General features: G+C 37.1%; 1 protein-coding gene and 1 long non-coding RNA gene across 2 annotated transcripts in view; one reads left to right on the plus strand and one right to left on the minus strand.

Annotated features, from left to right (window-relative positions):
* The window catches only part of LOC148300555 (uncharacterized), a 134,742-nt gene that overhangs the window by 90,870 nt on the left and 23,173 nt on the right, over window positions 1-20,699 (plus strand). The window lies entirely within an intron of this gene.
* On the minus strand, window positions 1,102-19,864 carry LOC148300556 (MOG interacting and ectopic P-granules protein 1-like). The gene is made up of 6 exons (XM_088274608.1): window positions 19,513-19,864; window positions 16,373-17,082; window positions 15,038-15,217; window positions 7,069-7,253; window positions 3,182-3,302; window positions 1,102-1,556 (listed from the first exon to the last, which is right to left on the minus strand). Exons 1-6 carry the CDS (start codon window positions 19,862-19,864, stop codon window positions 1,365-1,367), a joined length of 1,740 nt encoding a protein of 579 aa, XP_088130734.1. The 3' UTR covers window positions 1,102-1,364.

The following is a 20,699-nucleotide window of genomic DNA, read 5'->3' on the forward strand; positions in this document are numbered from 1 at the left end:
TAGTAATGTTAGTAAATAACCACTCACCGACTACTTCTGTCTACCGGTTTCGAGACGTACCTGTCTCTTCGTCAGGACATACACTACAATTTAATTGTTGTTCGCATGATTGTTAAATTGTAGTGTATGTCCTGACGAAGAGACGGGTACGTCTCGAAACCGGTAGACAGAAGTAGTCGGTGAGTGGTTATTTACTAACATTACTAATATCAATTAAAATGTTTGACCACAAAGTAAATGCTTTGAATATAAATAATATGAAATAATTATATCTCAGAAAAAGGAAACCACCTATTCCGGGACTAAACGGGTGACATTCGGATATCACTCCTGTTTCTTTACCGACTGAGCTAACTGACAGTAGTTTCTTTACTAACAGTATGTTTCCTTAGTCGATAAATTAACCTTCCCTCTCGGTGATATATATTTATTACAACTCAAGTTTAAAAATGAGAATATCAGTATAAAATATAATAGATACGGACTAAGAATTTTTTGTATTCCTCCGTAAAACTATTAAGTGTATTAAAAAAGTAATAAAATATAAAGTTATTCATTTGCAGCGACAGAAATTGTAAAATAAATCGGGAATAGAATCACCAATACACCAACATTTCTCAGAGTATGCGTGCGTGCCGCACTTTACGTACACGCGCACGCGACTTTATAATGTTTCGGACAATCTCATTTTAGCTGCGCGCAAGACATCGTTCGGGATGGTTGTATCGCTACACTAGCTGTGGTGAATACTTACAATATATTTTTTTTCTTTTTTAAGTACTTATCAGGGCTAACATTACAAAATTGATACATTTCAACTTGAACTATGGTCAATTAAAGTAACATTTAGGATTATTCACATTTTTAAGGTTTTTAAATCACATTTTCATATGTTGTACAAAATACATATCACCGGAGCGCGGGAAAGTTTTTAGCATCGTAAGGGCGATTGTACTCTACCCAGAATTTGACCGTCCGGCAGTCTGGTTTTGAAAAATGAAAGCGACTACGACAGTTTAGCGTGATTGGATTTACGCGCAACGTGTTCACGCACCGATTAAGAGCTCCAATCCGAAAAAAGATGGACAAAAGCCAATCCAAGCCAATCATCATTTTAAAACGCTAACTGACGGCGCGACCTCTACTACATTTATCACCACCAACCTAAGTTACCATCTTTATTTGAATGGATACATAAATCTTTCGCCATGCTCACAGATGGCGGTTGACCTTTTTACTTGTTCAGTTCTATTAGTGCAGGTATTTCTAACATTGCATAAAAACTAATTACATTTTGAATATAAAATAAAGTAATGGTTACAAATTTGTCACTGGTTTCCTCTGTATCAGGGCGAGAGGAGAGATTAGGTGGGAGTAGCGTTGGTTTTCTTGGTGACATCCACATCAGCACTGTGCCGTGAATAGACATGACTCTCAAACTCTTTGTACCTGCTGAACTTGTCGTTGCATGCCGTGCATTTGTAGAACAAAATCGCCGGCTTCAAATTCATTTTGTGTATTTCTACCATGTGCTTCAAAAGATTCCACATGTGTACCTGAAAAAATAAGAAAAAACATTATAATCGACATTTTGCAGACCTACATCTCCATTCATTCAAACCCTTATATCCACATCCCAATGATGCATAGGGCACTGCATCATATAAATGCAGTGTTATCTTGATCGTAAACACATGAAAGAAAGGTGATCAGCCCTCCGCTTCAGGTACCAGTCCAGGGTAATATAGAATAAATATTACAGTGAAAAAATCACTTATATTTATTTGACCCCCCTGGGAATCGAACCCGGGACCTCCAGAACATTACACTACGGAGGCGGACATCTCCATAGTATACTATAATAAATACTTCTTCTAACCCTCATCTGCTCCCAATGGTGCACAGGGCACTCCATTGTATTGACGCAGTGTTATCTTGATTGTTACTTACATGAAGGCAAGGTGATCAGGGTAATATTAAATAAATGTTAGTGTAAAATCACTATTATTTATTCTTACCCCTCCCCATGGGAATCGAACCCGGGACACCTGCAGCACGGTAGCTAAACACGCTAACCATTACACCACGGAGGCAGACTAAATACATAGTATAGTAAAACAACTAAAGTGAGTTTGCACATTCTTGTACAAATAAAGGTGTGAATCCAACAGTACCTTGGCCATTTTTGCTGTCCTTATTTTCCTATGCTCTATTTCTCCTGCACTTTCTTTCCCATACATCACTGCTGTATAAATACTAAGTAAATTTTACTATAAGCGTAATAAATAATCTACAACATTTTGAGTGTGTCCAAATACTTGTTCACAAAATCTGGATTATCTCCGATTACAGGAGGTATTTTCACATTATTTTTTGACATCTCATCAAAGATGAAGAAGAATATGGAAGTCTGGGCATTTACGGGGCTGACGACCGTCATAGGCTGGTTTAAGTGATCACTTTACACATGCAAATTGGTGAACTTTACATGTCTATAAAGTGATCACTTAAACCAGCCTATGACAGTCGTCAGCCCCGTATATATGGAACATCCAAGAATTTGAATAGTGTGGTTGTCAATAATGGGTAGAATTGGTGAACATTACACGTGTGTAAAGTGATCACTTAAACCAGCCGGTTGTCAGCCCCGTAAATGCCCAGACTTCCATATTCTTCTTCATCTTTGATGAGATGTCAAAAAATAATAATAATCTACACACACAACTTGAAGGTGGCACTGAGCAGGCTTGATACATTACATTTTTGCACATATCGCTCACTCCTTTCAAGAACGTCATAAATAAAAAAACTGTATTTCAGTGGAACGTTTTTAAAGTTTTAAAATATAATACAATGTATTAAAAATAAATATCAAGCCACTTATTGAACTTTTTACTGTACAATGGATCTTTTTAGGTAAAACCTGAAGGTTATTTCTCCATTTGAAAAATATTTAGTATATTTAAAAAAATAATTAAACAATACCTTTTCTTCAAAATGCAAAAACAACACTTTTTGCCCTGTAGCGGGTAAATATAAAGTTAAAAATATGCCTCTTTTGCTGGGATATAGTACATTTTCTGGGCGTTCCGAAAATATGCACAATTGAAAATTTACAATTTTTGATTTATGACGTTCTTGAAAGGAGAGAGCAATATCTTCCCTTGTAAATATTTCATACCTGACCACATATAGGACAGCGCCCTCCATCCTTGGCCTTGTCGGCTGCTTCCTGCAGCGCCTCCGTCACTAGGCCGTGTGATCCCAGGAGGTGGCGTTCTAATCCTTGGTCAGTCAGAAAACTAAAAAATGATAAACAGCCTAATCACTAAATAGAATGTGGTAAAATATTCAGAGACGGAGGCCTCAGGAGATGATACTTTCCATTCCATCATTCAGTCGTCCATAGGGCACTGGGTCAGGTGATGTGTCATCTGCCCATGCCAAGTCTTTCTTGGTTTCCTTCGGCTTCTAGATTCGAACTACATTTTGATTGTAGATTTATTTTACCATTCTTTCCGCACTTATTTTTTTCACACACTAAATCATCTAAACACACCTTTCTTATTTTACGTTTATGGTTAAAGAAATTCAATGTGAGATTCAGGGTTATCATTGTTTTTTTTTGTAATTTATATCTAATTTTATAAAGATATATATCGCAGTCATACAGGAGAAAGTGACCAAGTGCATTGTTTAAAAAAAACGTGATCATTGACTATTTGATATCTTACTAGCTTAATATTGCCCTGAAAAAATTCAAAAGGATTTTAAACTTGGAAGTATAATATATTGACTTGTTAAAAATGACTGTATTGGTGTTTATTTTCTTGCCAAGCAAAAGTGACTTAAATGGCTGTCCTAAACATTTTACGTTTTGGTAGTTAGTCACTTTCTCCTGTACGACTACGATACATCATATATACCAGGGGTTCTCAATCTTATTCAGCCCGCGGCGCACTTACCAGTTTAGTATTTTGTCACGGCGCCCTACTATTTGAAATAGATATAGTGACTACATATATATAAACATTATAGTCGAAAGAAATAGGTACCTACAATAATAGTAGTTGAGTAGATAGATGCAAGCGCTCAAAATAGAAATCGATACTTTCCACCGACAAGACGCACAAGGTGGCTTGGTGGGTCTCTACAAAATTTTTAAAAAAATATGTTAAAAATTGTGATTTAAATAAATGTATACAATTAATGTTAATATTTTTTTTTTTTTAAATAGGTACCCGAGAATATTTGTGGTTTCAGATGATAGATGATAGACTCACGGTGCCCCTCTTTACTTTCTGCGGCGCACCAGGGTGCCGCGGCGCACACTTTGGGAACCCCTGATATATACCAAAATATATATCTATAGAAATACTAAGTTGCAATGTCCTTCAAATACAAGTAAAGAATAATACAGAATATTAATGGACAGTAAATATGAAACTTAAATATAAACTTAACAGTCAACAGTTTTATTTGACAGTTTAGAAAAGGGACATAAAAAATGCCAGTTTGTATTAGTAAGGCTGTTCCCGATAGGCCGTAACATATTAATAAAATTAACATATTAAAATTATATTTTTTGCGTATAAATTTAACAGATATTATAAAGACTTACCAAATATGAACCCTGTGTGGTGTTAAATATGTACATAAGTGTTCCAATTATTAAAGTTATTCAAATTATTGCTTGGCCTAGGAAGAAACAAGCACAAATATGAGCGCATTTACGCGCTAATTTTATATGCCCGACTTGGCAAACACAGCACTGGAGAGGCAAGCACAGTGTAAACAAAATATATGCCAATTGTTGAAGAATCTTCTTCTAACCCCAATCCGCATCCGATGGTGCATTGGGCACTGCACATCATATAAACACAGTGACACCTTGATCATTAACACATGAAGGAAAGGTGATCAGCCCTCCGCTTCAGGTACTAGTCCAGTCCAGGGTAGTATTAAATAAATATTAGAGTGAAAAAATCACTTGTATTTATTTGACCCCTCCTGGGAATCGAACCCGGGACCTCCAGTACGGTAGCTGAGCGTGCTGACCATTTCACCATGGAGGCGAACAAAAGCTAACAGAGTTTTATTTTTTGCATATATATTTCGATATTTAATATATATTTCAAAGACTTACCAAATATGAACACTGTGTAGTGTTAAATATGTACGTAAGTGTTCCATATTTCAAGTTATTAAAATTATTGCTTGACCTAGGAAGAAACGAGCACAAATATGAACAGATTTACGCGCTAATTTTGTATGGCCGACCTGGCGAGCACAGCATTGGAAAGCAGGAACGTGCTCAAGGCAGAGAACAGTTTAACCTTCCCCTCCCGGTGATATGTATTTACTACAATTCGAATTTAAAAATGAGAATATAAATATAAAATATAATAGATACGGGCTCACAATTTTTGTATTCCTCCATAATATAATCATGTATTACATAAAAGTATTATGATATAAAGTTATTTATTTGCGGCAACAGAAAAAATCAGGAATTAAATCACGAATCTTCTTCTTCTTCAAACCCTCATCTGCACCCAATGGTGCATAGGGCACTCCATCATATAAACGCGGTGTTATCTTGATCATGACCACATGAAGGAAAGGTCATCAGCCCTCTGCTTCAGGTACCAGTCCAGGGTAATATTGAATACATATTAGAGTGAAAAAATCACTTATATTTATTTAACCCCTCCTGGGAATCCAACCCGGGACCTCCAGTACGGTAGCCGAGCATGCTGACCATTACACTAAGGAGGCTGACAAACATTTCTGTGTGTGCGCGCGTGGCATGCTTTGTGTACATATACGCGCATGTCGTAACGTGTTGACTGCGTTAATAGTGCGCAGATCACCTTACGCGGCGGTCGTGTCGCTCTGCCAGCTATGGCGGGTACTTGTGATGTATTTTTCCCCTTTTTTAGATACTTACCAGAGAGATTATCACATTTTTCCCAAAATACATATCACCGGTGCATGCGGAAGTTTTTACCACCGTAAGGGTAGACAGTTGGTAGAATTCCATATTGAATTGTTGGGTAATATGTCCAAAATTAAACAAGGTTTATTGGATTGAATTCTACATTTATTTATGTATATGTTAATACGTGACGCGTTTCGTCATAATAAGACAATTTTATGCATATATGTATATCGTAGTCATTCAGGAGAAAGTGACCGAGAGCAGTTTTTACAAAAACGTGATTATTGACTATTTGACATCTTACTAGCTTAATGTTGCCCTGAAAAAAATCCCAAAGCGATTTTATACTTGGAAGTATAATATATTGACTCGTTAAAAATGACTAACTGCATTGATGTTTATTTTCTTGCCAAGCAAAAGTGACCGAGTGATAGTTAGACATTACTGCTTGTAACAATTTTCAACGCCATGTAGTTATTTATTGATTTGGCGTTTAATTTGCAGAAATCCATTTTAATTTATGTATTAATCATAAATCAAACAAAGATTTTTTGAGTCAACTAAGTTGTATTTTATTAACAAAAACACATATAAATTATATTGTGACAATTGTTTCGCCTTGTTAGGGCATTATCAAACGAATGTTAGGGCATTATCAAAATGTATAATGCCCTAACAAGGCGAAACAATTGTCACAATATAATTTTTATGTGTTTTTGTTAATAAAATACAACTTCGTAGACTCAAAAAATCTGTGTTTGATTTAAAATTAATACATAAAAGCCATGTAGTTAGTTTAAGTTCTGTATGAAACATTTGGCATTTGAATGTTTCTCTCCAAACACAGTGACTAAATTCGAAATAAAATGGCCAGTAGATGTATAGTATTGATGGAAATATGTAAAAATCAAGAAAGAGTGATCCATATAATGTAAAGAAATAAAAGATTTAAGATTTGACGATATGTTAACAGTGAAAGTGTTTGATAATGTCCTAAGAAGACGAAATGCGTCACGTATACATAACATATACATAAATAAATGTAGAATTCAACCAAATAAACCTTGTTTAATTTTAAATGTATTACCCAACAAAAATGTCAATTGTTGAAGGATGCAGGTACTAACCGAAAAGCGCACTTCATGCAGTTGAGTGGAGGTTTGAGCTGAATGGCGGGGTGTATCTTGACCTTATGGATCCACTCCATGTGCTTCCGGAGCTGTTGCAAGTCCCGCAGGTAGCCGTCGCAGATCTCACAGATGAGGGGGAACTCCCGAGTGGCGGGGAGCAGGGACACGCTGGTCTCTCCACCCTGTAAGAAAGAGACAGAAGCGTCATCGGCATACTTTTGCTGAATTTGCTCTTTTGTTGAATAAGCGTACAGATGATGGACAAGTGTACATTGAACAGTTGTCCCACCGCATTCCCAGATCTGATACAGAAGCATCTAGGCTTCCTGACAGACTTTCTAGATGTATATCTAACAATAGTTATTGTACATATTGAAAGCTGTCCAACCGCATTCCCAGATCTGATACAGAAGCATCTAGGCTTGCTGACAGACCTCCTAGATGTATAGTTAACAATAGATATTGTACATATTGAAAGCTGTCCCACCGCATTCCCAGATCTGATACAGAAGCATCTAGGCTTCCTGACAGACCTTCTTGATGTATATCTAACAATAGTTAGTTGTACATATTGAAAGCTGTCCCACCGCATTCCCAGATCTGATACAGAAACATCTAGGCTTCCTGACAGACCTTCCAGATGTATATCTAACAATAGTTATTGTACATATTGAAAGCTGTCCCATCGCATTCCCAGATCTGATACAGAAGCATCTAGGCTTCTTGACAGTCCTTCTAGATGTATAGTTAACAATAGTTATTGTACATATTGAAAGCTGTCCCACCGCATTCCCAGATCTGATACAGAAGCATCTAGGCTTCCTGACAGACCTTCTAGATGTATATCTAACAATAGTTATTGTACATATTGAAAGCTGTCCCACCGCATTCCCAGAACTGATACAGAAGCATCTAGGCTTCCTGACAGACCTTCTAGATGTATAGTTAACAATAATTATTGTACATATTGAAAGCTATCCAACCGCATTCCCAGATCTGATACAGAAGCATCTAGGCTTCCTGACAGACCTTCTAGATGTATAGTTAACAATAGTTATTGTACATATTGAAAGCTGTCCCACCGCATTCCCAGATCTGATACAGAAGCATCTAGGCTTCCTGACAGACCTTCTTGATGTATATCTAACAATAGTTATTGTACATATTGAAAGCTGTCCCACCGCATTCCCAGATCTGATACAGAAGCACCTAGGCTTCCTGACAGACCTTCTAGATGTATATCTAACAATAGTTATTGTACATATTGAAAGCTGTCCCACCGCATTCCCAGATCTGATACAGAAGCACCTAGGCTTCCTGACAGACCTTCTAGATGTATATCTAACAATAGTTATTGTACATATTGAAAGCTGTCCCACCGCATTCCCAGAACTGATACAGAAGCATCTAGGCTTCCTGACAGACCTTCTAGATGTATAGTTAACAATAATTATTGTACATATTGAAAACTGTCCAACCGCATTCCCAGATCTGATACAGAAGCATCTAGGCTTCCTGACAGACCTTCTAGATGTATAGTTAACAATAGTTATTGTACATATTGAAAGCTGTCCCACCGCATTCCCAGAACTGATACAGAAGCATCTAGGCTTCCTGACAGACCTTCTTGATGTATATCTAACAATAGTTATTGTACATATTGAAAGCTGTCCCATGGCATTCCCAGATCTGATACAGAAGCATCTAGGCTTCTTGACAGTCCTTCTAGATGTATAGTTAACAATAGTTATTGTACATATTAAAAGCTGTCCCACCGCATTCCCAGATCTGATACAGAAGCATCTAGGCTTCCTGACAGACCTTCTAGATGTATATCTAACAATAGTTATTGTACATATTGAAAGCTGTCCCACCGCATTCCCAGAACTGATACAGAAGCATCTAGGCTTCCGGAAAGACCTTCTAGATGTATATTTAACAATAGTTATTGTACATATTGAAAGCTGTCCCACCGCATTCCCAGATCTGATACAGAAGAACCTAGGCTTCCTGACAGACCTTCTAGATGTATAGTTAACAATAGTTATTGTACATATTGAAAGCTATCCCACCGCATTCCCAGATCTGATACAGAAGCATCTAGACTTCCTGACAGACTTTCTAGATGTTGTGGTTTCTAGTTGAATACCACTTAAATTTATCAGAAGGGAAGCAAGATGAAAGCGGATTACTTTTAACACAAATTTATTCAGTTCTATAAAATTACAATCAAGAAAATACTTAAGAATAATCGCGTGATTCTAATATGAGAACAGTTGAAATACGTGTCGATCTGAGGACGGGCGGCGGCGAAGTGTAACGGGCTCGTTTCCGTTCGTTGCGGGCTTCGTGTAGGGTGTTCGTTATTTCACTCGATTTGGGTTGCCATGGTAGAGTGGGTTACCACAATGTATAGTTAACAATAGTTATTGTACATATTGAAAGCTGTCCCACCGCATTCCCAGATCTGATACAGAAGCACCTAGGCTTCTTGACAGTCCTTCTAGATGTATAGTTAACAATAGTTATTGTACATATTGAAAGCTGTCCCACCGCATTCCCAGATCTGATACAGAAGCATCTAGGCTTCCTGACAGACCTTCTAGATGTATATCTAACAATAGTTATTGTACATATTGAAAGCTGTCCCACCGCATTCCCAGAACTGATACAGAAGCATCTAGGCTTCCTGACAGACCTTCTAGATGTATAGTTAACAATAGTTATTGTACATATTGAAAGCTGTCCCACCGCATTCCCAGATCTGATACAGAAGCACCTAGGCTTCTTGACAGTCCTTTTAGATGTATAGTTAACAATAGTTATTGTACATATTGAAAGCTGTCCCACCGCATTCCCAGATCTGATACAGAAGCATCTAGGCTTCTTGACAGTCCTTCTAGATGTATAGTTAACAATAGTTATTGTACATATTGAAAGCTGTCCCACCGCATTCCCAGATCTGATACAGAAGCATCTAGGCTTCCTGACAGACCTTCTAGATGTATATCTAACAATAGTTATTGTACATATTGAAAGCTGTCCCACCGCATTCCCAGAACTGATACAGAAGCATCTAGGCTTCCTGACAGACCTTCTAGATGTATAGTTAACAATAGTTATTGTACATATTGAAAGCTGTCCCACCGCATTCCCAGATCTGATACAGAAGCACCTAGGCTTCTTGACAGTCCTTTTAGATGTATAGTTAACAATAGTTATTGTACATATTGAAAGCTGTCCCACCGCATTCCCAGATCTGATACAGAAGCATCTAGGCTTCCTGACAGACCTTCTAGATGTATATCTAACAATAGTTATTGTACATATTGAAAGCTGTCCCACCGCATTCCCAGATCTGATACAGAAGCATCTAGGCTTCCTGACAGACCTTCTAGATGTATATCTAACAATAGTTATTGTACATATTGAAAGCTGTCCCACCGCATTCCCAGATCTGATACAGAAGCATCTAGGCTTCCTGACAGACCTTCTTGATGTATATCTAACAATAGTTATTGTACATATTGAAAGCTGTCCCATGGCATTCCCAGATCTGATACAGAAGCATCTAGGCTTCTTGACAGTCCTTCTAGATGTATAGTTAACAATAGTTATTGTACATATTAAAAGCTGTCCCACCGCATTCCCAGATCTGATACAGAAGCATCTAGGCTTCCTGACAGACCTTCTAGATGTATATCTAACAATAGTTATTGTACATATTGAAAGCTGTCCCACCGCATTCCCAGAACTGATACAGAAGCATCTAGGCTTCCGGAAAGACCTTCTAGATGTATATTTAACAATAGTTATTGTACATATTGAAAGCTGTCCCACCGCATTCCCAGATCTGATACAGAAGAACCTAGGCTTCCTGACAGACCTTCTAGATGTATAGTTAACAATAGTTATTGTACATATTGAAAGCTATCCCACCGCATTCCCAGATCTGATACAGAAGCATCTAGACTTCCTGACAGACTTTCTAGATGTTGTGGTTTCTAGTTGAATACCACTTAAATTTATCAGAAGGGAAGCAAGATGAAAGCGGATTACTTTTAACACAAATTTATTCAGTTCTATAAAATTACAATCAAGAAAATACTTAAGAATAATCGCGTGATTCTAATATGAGAACAGTTGAAATACGTGTCGATCTGAGGACGGGCGGCGGCGAAGTGTAACGGGCTCGTTTCCGTTCGTTGCGGGCTTCGTGTAGGGTGTTCGTTATTTCACTCGATTTGGGTTGCCATGGTAGAGTGGGTTACCACAATGTATAGTTAACAATAGTTATTGTACATATTGAAAGCTGTCCCACCGCATTCCCAGATCTGATACAGAAGCACCTAGGCTTCTTGACAGTCCTTCTAGATGTATAGTTAACAATAGTTATTGTACATATTGAAAGCTGTCCCACCGCATTCCCAGATCTGATACAGAAGCATCTAGGCTTCCTGACAGACCTTCTAGATGTATATCTAACAATAGTTATTGTACATATTGAAAGCTGTCCCACCGCATTCCCAGAACTGATACAGAAGCATCTAGGCTTCCTGACAGACCTTCTAGATGTATAGTTAACAATAGTTATTGTACATATTGAAAGCTGTCCCACCGCATTCCCAGATCTGATACAGAAGCACCTAGGCTTCTTGACAGTCCTTTTAGATGTATAGTTAACAATAGTTATTGTACATATTGAAAGCTGTCCCACCGCATTCCCAGATCTGATACAGAAGCATCTAGGCTTCTTGACAGTCCTTCTAGATGTATAGTTAACAATAGTTATTGTACATATTGAAAGCTGTCCCACCGCATTCCCAGATCTGATACAGAAGCATCTAGGCTTCCTGACAGACCTTCTAGATGTATATCTAACAATAGTTATTGTACATATTGAAAGCTGTCCCACCGCATTCCCAGAACTGATACAGAAGCATCTAGGCTTCCTGACAGACCTTCTAGATGTATAGTTAACAATAGTTATTGTACATATTGAAAGCTGTCCCACCGCATTCCCAGATCTGATACAGAAGCACCTAGGCTTCTTGACAGTCCTTTTAGATGTATAGTTAACAATAGTTATTGTACATATTGAAAGCTGTCCCACCGCATTCCCAGATCTGATACAGAAGCATCTAGGCTTCCTGACAGACCTTCTAGATGTATATCTAACAATAGTTATTGTACATATTGAAAGCTGTCCCACCGCATTCCCAGATCTGATACAGAAGCATCTAGGCTTCCTGACAGACCTTCTAGATGTATATCTAACAATAGTTATTGTACATATTGAAAGCTGTCCCACCGCATTCCCAGATCTGATACAGAAGCATCTAGGCTTCCTGACAGACCTTCTAGATGTATATCTAACAATAGTTATTGTACATATTGAAAGCTGTCCCACCGCATTCCCAGATCTGATACAGAAGCATCTAGGCTTCCTGACAGACCTTCTAGATGTATATCTAACAATAGTTATTGTACATATTGAAAGCTGTCCCACCGCATTCCCAGATCTGATACAGAAGCATCTAGGCTTCCTGACAGACCTTCTAGATGTATATCTAACAATAGTTATTGTACATATTGAAAGCTGTCCCACCGCATTCCCAGATCTGATACAGAAGCATCTAGGCTTCCTGACAGACCTTCTAGATGTATATCTAACAATAGTTATTGTACATATTGAAAGCCGTCCCACCGCATTCCCAGATCTGATACAGAAGCATCTAGGCTTCCTGACAGACCTTCTAGATGTATATCTAACAATAGTTATTGTACATATTGAAAGCTGTCCCACCGCATTCCCAGATCTGATACAGAAGCATCTAGGCTTCCTGACAGACCTTCTAGATGTATATCTAACAATAGTTATTGTACATATTGAAAGCTGTCCCACCGCATTCCCATATCTGACACAAGCATCTAGGCTTCCTGACAGATCTTCTCTTTCAAAGCAATTTTTTAAACTAAAATGGGAAATTTATAGAAAATATGAAATAAAATTGTATCCCGATTTTACTGTGAATTCATATTTAAAAGCTTTCAATATTCCTGTCACTGCCAATTAAAATGAATAAAAGTTTGTAAATCCACCACCAGCGTTTCTAAAAGTATACTAGTGTAGGCAGTGAAAGGGACTAGTAGTTAGTTAGTTAGTTCAGTTAGTCAGCTAGATCCGATTCCGACCCGACGTTGGCCGGTACACAGATGCCAACCCTGACCAGCTCAGCAGACAGACACAGAACAGTGCAAAGACATTTACAGAAAATGCTCAGTCATCGCATTTAGATAGACAATGGACCTGTAGGATACAGGTCATGAGAATCTTGTTAATCTCTTATTTTAATGGACTTAAATAGTAATGGAAATAGTCAAAGCAATGTGCATTTACAAGTTTATAGACTAGCCAATGCTCGGTGAGTGCCTATTTACATGACAACGAAGATAGTCAGTAAAAACAAATACATAAATATATTTGGCAAGGGCAAATCAACAATGCCAAATTGGAATGCGATTTGCCTGAGCAGCACTCAGACTCATTTGACACACTCTTTGCCTAAGTGCAATATAAACCCGAGTCACACTTGGGCTTTAGCCCTCATTATTAGGAACAGATTTTTATGTCTACCGGTTTTGAGACGTACCCGTCAGGACAATCACTACTACAGCATGCAAACAACACTACCATAGCACTATTTTCACACTTAAACTACACAAAATGTTTTACACAAAAGGTTTCAGCATAAACATGCATTAAGAGCCGAGGTTAAACATGCACTAGGGTTAAACATATTATTGAACCAGCTTATATACTCGTAGTATGAAAGGAGTGGGCGGGGTTTGAATTGGATATTGACAAATCCTGCTTAACCGATGTTGAATCAAATAATGGACTATAAGTCAAATATGTTTTTATTTGAATCTGTGTTGGAAACAGGAGGGATAATCTAGTGTGGGCTAATCAGGAACTTCTCAGCATCTGCTCATTACTGGGAGGAAACCACGTTGCACTCCTGAGGAGAAGGCTGACTGTTGACTGTCATCAGCTGACCTTACGTTCCACTAGAAGAAGGTTATGCATTTTGTGTTCTAGCTTGACTGGGAACTGGTTAATGATTATCCTAGTGTGAATGCAACATTTTTTTATATATTTAAATAAATTGTATTTATTTATGTAGAGAACAATTTTAACATATTAAAAATATTTTTGGCAGAGACCCACCAAGCCACCTTGTGTGTCTTGTCGGTGGAGTTCTTTTAACATAAATTTTTAATTGTTTTTATCCGTTTTCAATATACACAAAAAAATGTATATTAAGAATATAAACTATTTTATAATTTTCATAGAATTAACCCTTGATCATTTACCCATTCCTTTATTTTGCCTCTGTTCCATATTTTATTTTAACATCTAACTTTCGTCGGCAAAAAATTAAAAATGTTTGGAACAATATATTGCAGTTTTTGACTCCCATATTTATTGTTGATTATTGGGACTATCAAACCTTTGTTGTGTGTAAATTGTGTATCATGATTGTGTACTAGAAAATATATATGGAAATATAGAAAGATAAATATATAAAAATATCATATATGCATATACATATAACAAAGTCTGCAAATAGGAATATGTATTTTTATCGCCTACTCTTCAACATAGATCTGGGGAGATGTCGGTCTACTTCCTTCCTAGTTTTGTTCGCATCTCGGGGTTTCAATGTATTTATATTGCAGTGTTTGACTCCCATATTTATTATTAATTCTTGGGACTATCAAACCTTTGTTGCGTGTAAATCGTGTATCGTGGTTGAGTACTAGAAGATTTTGATATTTTTGTCTAGTTTGTTGTTCAACGATGATACTCGTAATATTCCACATACCGGAAGCAACACGGTCCTGAATAAGGCATTGCGTTAGAATAAAGCTATGTCAGTCTCGAAGATAATAGGTTTCTTACCGGCAACATGAAGGATGATGATGAGAATGGAATTTGGTTGTTTCCGTACACCTTCCCGCCTCGAATGGGCGCAACTCCCTGCACAGGAAGCGAGGGGGTCTTGGGTCCAACACTCTGCGATACTTCAACAGGAGCAGGTTTAGTTTTCTCAGCGCTGGCCTGAGCCATTTGCTTTATAACCTGATCATACATACTCTGTTGCTAAAAATAGGGAATAATCAGTTTTTTTTATTATTATTTTTAGACTCCATTTTATTTATTGTTTCGGCATTAACTTTGTGGTAAGACATGTAACAATGATAAAAGAAAACACTTGTTTTATACCACTTGAGTTTTATTAAAGACTACATGTTTTGGAAGTTAAACTTCCATCATTCAGGTCTGTATAATAACTAAAATATAAAATATAAAATTGTCCTACAAATAAGGAGAGGGGAAAGTTAGGGTGAGGGGGTTAGTCAAGGGGCGGAGTTCGAAAACAAAGGAAAAATGGATAGCAAAGGTGAAGAATTTTGAAACAATATATTATTTAATAAATTATTATTAGAATTTAGGAATTTATTATTGAATAATGGAAGTTTAACTTCCGAAACATGTAGTCTTTAATAAAACTCAAGTGGTATAAAACAAGTGTTTTCTTTTATCATTGTTACATGTTCACAAAATACTTCTTCCAAATACTTGTTCACTAATATAAGAGATTCTGCTTAGTAAAAAGCTTCTTTACATCTCACCAATAGATGACTCTAGTGAAGTTCTAGTGATTCAAGAACAAGGTTTCTAAATTGGTTCATATATAAAGAATTTCCGAGAATTTGAGTAGTGTGGTTGTCAATTATGGGTAGAATTGGTGAATGTTACACGTATGTAAAGTGATCACTTAAACCAGCCGATGACGGTCGTCAGCCCCGTAAATGCCCAGACTTCCATATTCTTCTTCATCTTTGATGGGATGTCAAAAAATAATATGAAAATAACTCCTGTAATTGGAGATAATCCAGATTTTGTGAACAAGTATTTGGACACACTCAAAATGTTGTTAAAAATATGTATCTTTTGCTGGGATATAGTACATTTTCTGGGCATTCCGAAAACATGCACAACTGAAATTTGACGATTTTTGATTTATGACATTTTTTAAAGGAGTGAGCGATATGTTATATATGTTTTTGCATTAAATTAATTTTAATAATAAATCAATATTAAATAAAGTTTGTTTTCGTTCTTTGGTGTACCTTCAAAATTTCTCAATTTGGCAGGTGTACCTTGAACAGAAAAAGTTTCCGGAACACTGATCACTGTTACACCAACCTCCATAAAAGGGAAAGAAAATACCTCATATTTTTTACAGGGAGGATGCCAATCCAGCGGAGGTCCGAGATTGATTTTTTGGTCAAACTCTTCGGCACATTTCACCAAATGCCGATCCAGTTTACGCTTGACGTTGGTTTCAAATTGGCAGTTGCAACACGCGTGATTCAGAGTGTACTCGTCCAGCCGACATATGGTATCGTGCTTGATTTTATTATGATCCAGAATGTCCTGAGGACTGCGGGTTTTGAATGCGCAGTAGTTGCAGTGGTACATATTATTTTTCAAGTGCGGCATCGCCACATGGAGCCCGAGAACTAGAGAAGATTCGGTTTTGAAATCGCAGACTTTGCAGGTTTTCTGCGGGAACTTGAAAACTGTATTGGCCGCTTTGCTGTAATTTAGGTTTTTAATTAAAGCGGTGACGGATAATTCGGTGGCTTTTAGATTTCTGCCTCCGAAGCGGCGTTCTTTCTGCAGCGTCTTCTTCTGCTGCTTCAACAGATCCCGTTGAACAAATTCCTGCACCAAGTTTACTCCGATATCGATGAATAGCTTTCCGATTGGGGTTTCAAAGTAATCGGGTGTCTCTTCTTCGTCTGATTCTGATGAATCTGAATCTTCGTGTGGTTCTGACGAATGTGAATCTTCATTTGGTTCTGATGAATGTGAGTCTTCATTAGATTCTGAATTTGATGCTACCCAAGATGAATCCGTCTCATCGCTCTTTTCTTCTGAAATTAAAATCCATTTCTAATATTTTCTTTAATACTTTTTTTGTCCGCCTCCGTAGTGTAATGGTCAGCACGCTCGGCTACCGTTCTGGAGGTCCCGGGTTCGATTCCCAAGGGGGGTAAAATAAATATAAGTGATTTTCTCACTGTAATATTTATTCAATATTACCCTGGACTGGTACCTGAAGCGGAGGGCTGATCACCTTTCCTTCATGTGTAAACGATCAAGATAACACTGCGTTTATATGACGCAGTGCCCTATGCACCATTAGGGCGCGGATAAGGGTTTTATTATTACTATTATTATTAATATTTTCTAAGAAAAATTTAAATCCGTGTGATTCTGGTAACTGCTCCATTAATTAACCTTTACCTATAGTTGGCACACAGTTTACATTTGACAGAGCAATAAAGTTAAAATGTATCTAATTTTTCACACTGCTGATTCCTTTGAAAAAAAGTCCTTTTGTAGTTTTTTCTTGATAGCTCTTTTAATATATGGTATCATTATTTAATAACATTATGGATCATGGAAGCAATTTATAAAGTTTTATTGCATAATAATAAATAAAAAATTCAACTACATACTCGAGTTTCTTTAACCAAATGTGGTATCTTGTTTATTAATGTTTTCATGTAGTGTATGTATAAAAATCTAAATAAAAAATATTTATTGACACATACAACTATATATTTATGTTTATTATTATATTGTAATTACTATTAAATTTGATATAAAATCTTTTTAATCTACAAATATAGATGAATATATTCAAGTTAAAAGCAAAATTGTGCACAAAAATACCAAAAAAACTCATTTACAATAAAAAGCAAGCAATGTATTTCTCAAGAGGTGTTATCACTATAATGGACATCAACTCACTCCACAATTTTAAATTTCTGAATAACAGAAATATCACTAAACTGAAAAGGTCTAGTGAGAAAAAAGGCAAAACTGTAAAGTGACAATATATTAGGTGGATGCATAAGTAACGTCGTATTTTTTCGTGAAAACAAAAATGTTTTTTTCGCATATACTTGACTAATTTAGTTATTTATATATTTTCAATTATTTTAACCTGTTAACCGGGCGGTCCGCTGTCCGATTACGCAACTTGTAACGGGCGCGAATACTGATTCACTCCGTGTCTTAAATTCATGTGGAGACATGTATGGATGACTAATACCTTTGTTGTTCGTCCCGCCCGTTCCAGGGCGCAACATATATTTCCAGGACGTATCCATATGTCCCGATATTGTTTACGTTTGACGTATTTATGCGTCCCGCCCGGTTAACAGGTTGAAAAAAATTCTTCCATCTTTCTGTCAACTTTTAATCCCATTTGAATATAAACTTTCGGGTTTCGATGCAAAGTATGTTTTCTAGTGCTGTTTTCACCTTCTCCGTTGTTTTAATTTTTTTTCCCATTTTAATCATTTTGTAAAGATAAAAAAATGTGAAAATCAGAAGAGTAAGGTGGATGCTTCAAAACATCCCATTTTATCTCCTTAAATTTACGTTGTGTTATCATCGCAGAATGTGGCAACGCATTGTGCCCATACGTCGTACTTGGAACCCGTTCCAATGCGATGCAGATGCCTCACCACCGTAGATTGATCAATATCCATCGTCACTGCGATATCCGTGGTATTTTGACGGGGATCAGCTTCAAGTATGGCTTCCGGTACATCATCAATGGTGGTTGAAAGGCGTACCAATCTTTTTTCATCAGCTGATGATAATTCCCAGATCTAAATTTACCAAACCATCGTTGACTGCTTCGAACATCGATAGCACTTCTGCCGTCCACATCACGTATGTTTTTGGTTGCCTCAGTTGCATTGTGGCCTTTATCGAATTCAAAAAGTAAAAGTGTCGAATATGCACTCTTTTCTCTGACGTTTTAAAATATTCACAAGGGCTCTATATAGCGCAACCGCTAACGGTAATCTGAATAAAATGTTAGAAAAAACCCTCCTTTATATGATACAAAAACAACATTAAGAATAACTATTAACACAGTTGGTAAAAATGATATGCCAGATTACCTAAAAATACGACATCACTTATGCATCAACCTAATAATAATAATAATAAAACCCTTACCGCACCCCAATGGTGCATAGGGCACTGCTTCATATAAACGCAGTGTTATCTCGATCGTTTACACATGAAGGAAAGGTGATCAGCCCTCCACTTCAGGTACCAGTCCAGTGTAATATCGAATAAATATTAGAGTGAAAAAATCACTTGTATTTATTAAACCCCCCTGGGAATCGAACCCGGGACCTCCAGAACGGTAGCCGAGCATGCTGACCATTACACTACGGAGGCGGACAATAATATAAAGAATAAATGAGCAACGCAAAAAAGAAATGTATTTATTAGATACATACATATTGAGGATTGAGGTTCATGGAGTGTCTTACCTTGATTTTTCTGCGGAGATTCATCAATAACATCGCAAATTTCTATATTTGAATTGGCGTCAATTTCAACAGTTTTTGAATGCGAAACATTTTCACTCTTCTTTTCACCTTCATCTTTTTGCTGTTCCTCTCTCGCCTTAAGTTCCTCGCCCAAACGTTCGATATATTCTTTTAAACTAATGGAGGGCGGTTTTTCATACACAAACGGTATGATTAAGGACGGCGTGGGAAACACAAACATGTCATCGGTGAATGCGGAGTATGCGGGAGTTTTATTAGCGATCTTTTTGTAGACGTCCAGCTTCATTAGCAGATCGGGCAAACCCGGTTTATTCAAACTGTTGTAATACATTACCATTTCCGCGCACCACCGTCTGGTAACCATATTTTCGAGTAGTATTTTCTTTGTGTTGGACTTAATATAATCTGCGATGTCTTCGAGATCGATACTTCTTTTATCTAATATTGGAACCCCCTTTTTTGCAATTTTAGATTTGTCGAGTAACATATTTGAAATTTCTTTACATTTATCTAAATAACGATAGAATAGGAATACCTTGGCAAATTCATTGATTTTCTTACTAGATTTAAAGGGCCTCGGAAAAGGAAAGCCGTCGATTGTGTCATATTCTGTCCGATCATATTTATGATCGGAGTTTGTTTCCGGACTTGTAGAAAGATCTTTACGAGTAGTTTCTGGCTCACTGTCGGAATCGATACTAATATGTGAATCAATACTAATATTCAAAACACTGTTTTCCATGGACGTCTCCTGAAAAATTATAATTACATATTGCAAGGAAAAGTTTATTGATTTTGTAAAAAGTACATTGTGAGTGATCGATTCGACTGTCTGTTGCCTTTTGTATGCTGATGATGCTGCACTTCTTGCTGTAGTAGAGAAGACCTGCAGGAGCTGGTGGCAAAGGAGTATAGTGTGTGCAAGGAAAATTATTTGCTGATGAATGTTGACAAATCCAAATTTATGGTGTTTAAAGAGTGTAGATCCGGGTGTAAAATAGCGGTAAATGGGGAAATTTCGGAACGGGCAGGTGATTTTGTATATTTGGAAAGTAAAACTTGACACAATCAAGTATTTCAAACTTGAAAGTGGTCAGATGAGGAGTCGAAATAATCCCTGGCTATGAGGAGATACATAAATGTGGAAGGGGTGAAGTTTGTTTGCA

This window comes from Brachycentrus maculatus, unplaced genomic scaffold (genome assembly GCF_059751285.1).
Source record: "Brachycentrus maculatus isolate JH-2025_06_01 unplaced genomic scaffold, ASM5975128v1 h1tg000693l, whole genome shotgun sequence".
NCBI lineage: Eukaryota > Metazoa > Arthropoda > Insecta > Trichoptera > Brachycentridae > Brachycentrus > Brachycentrus maculatus.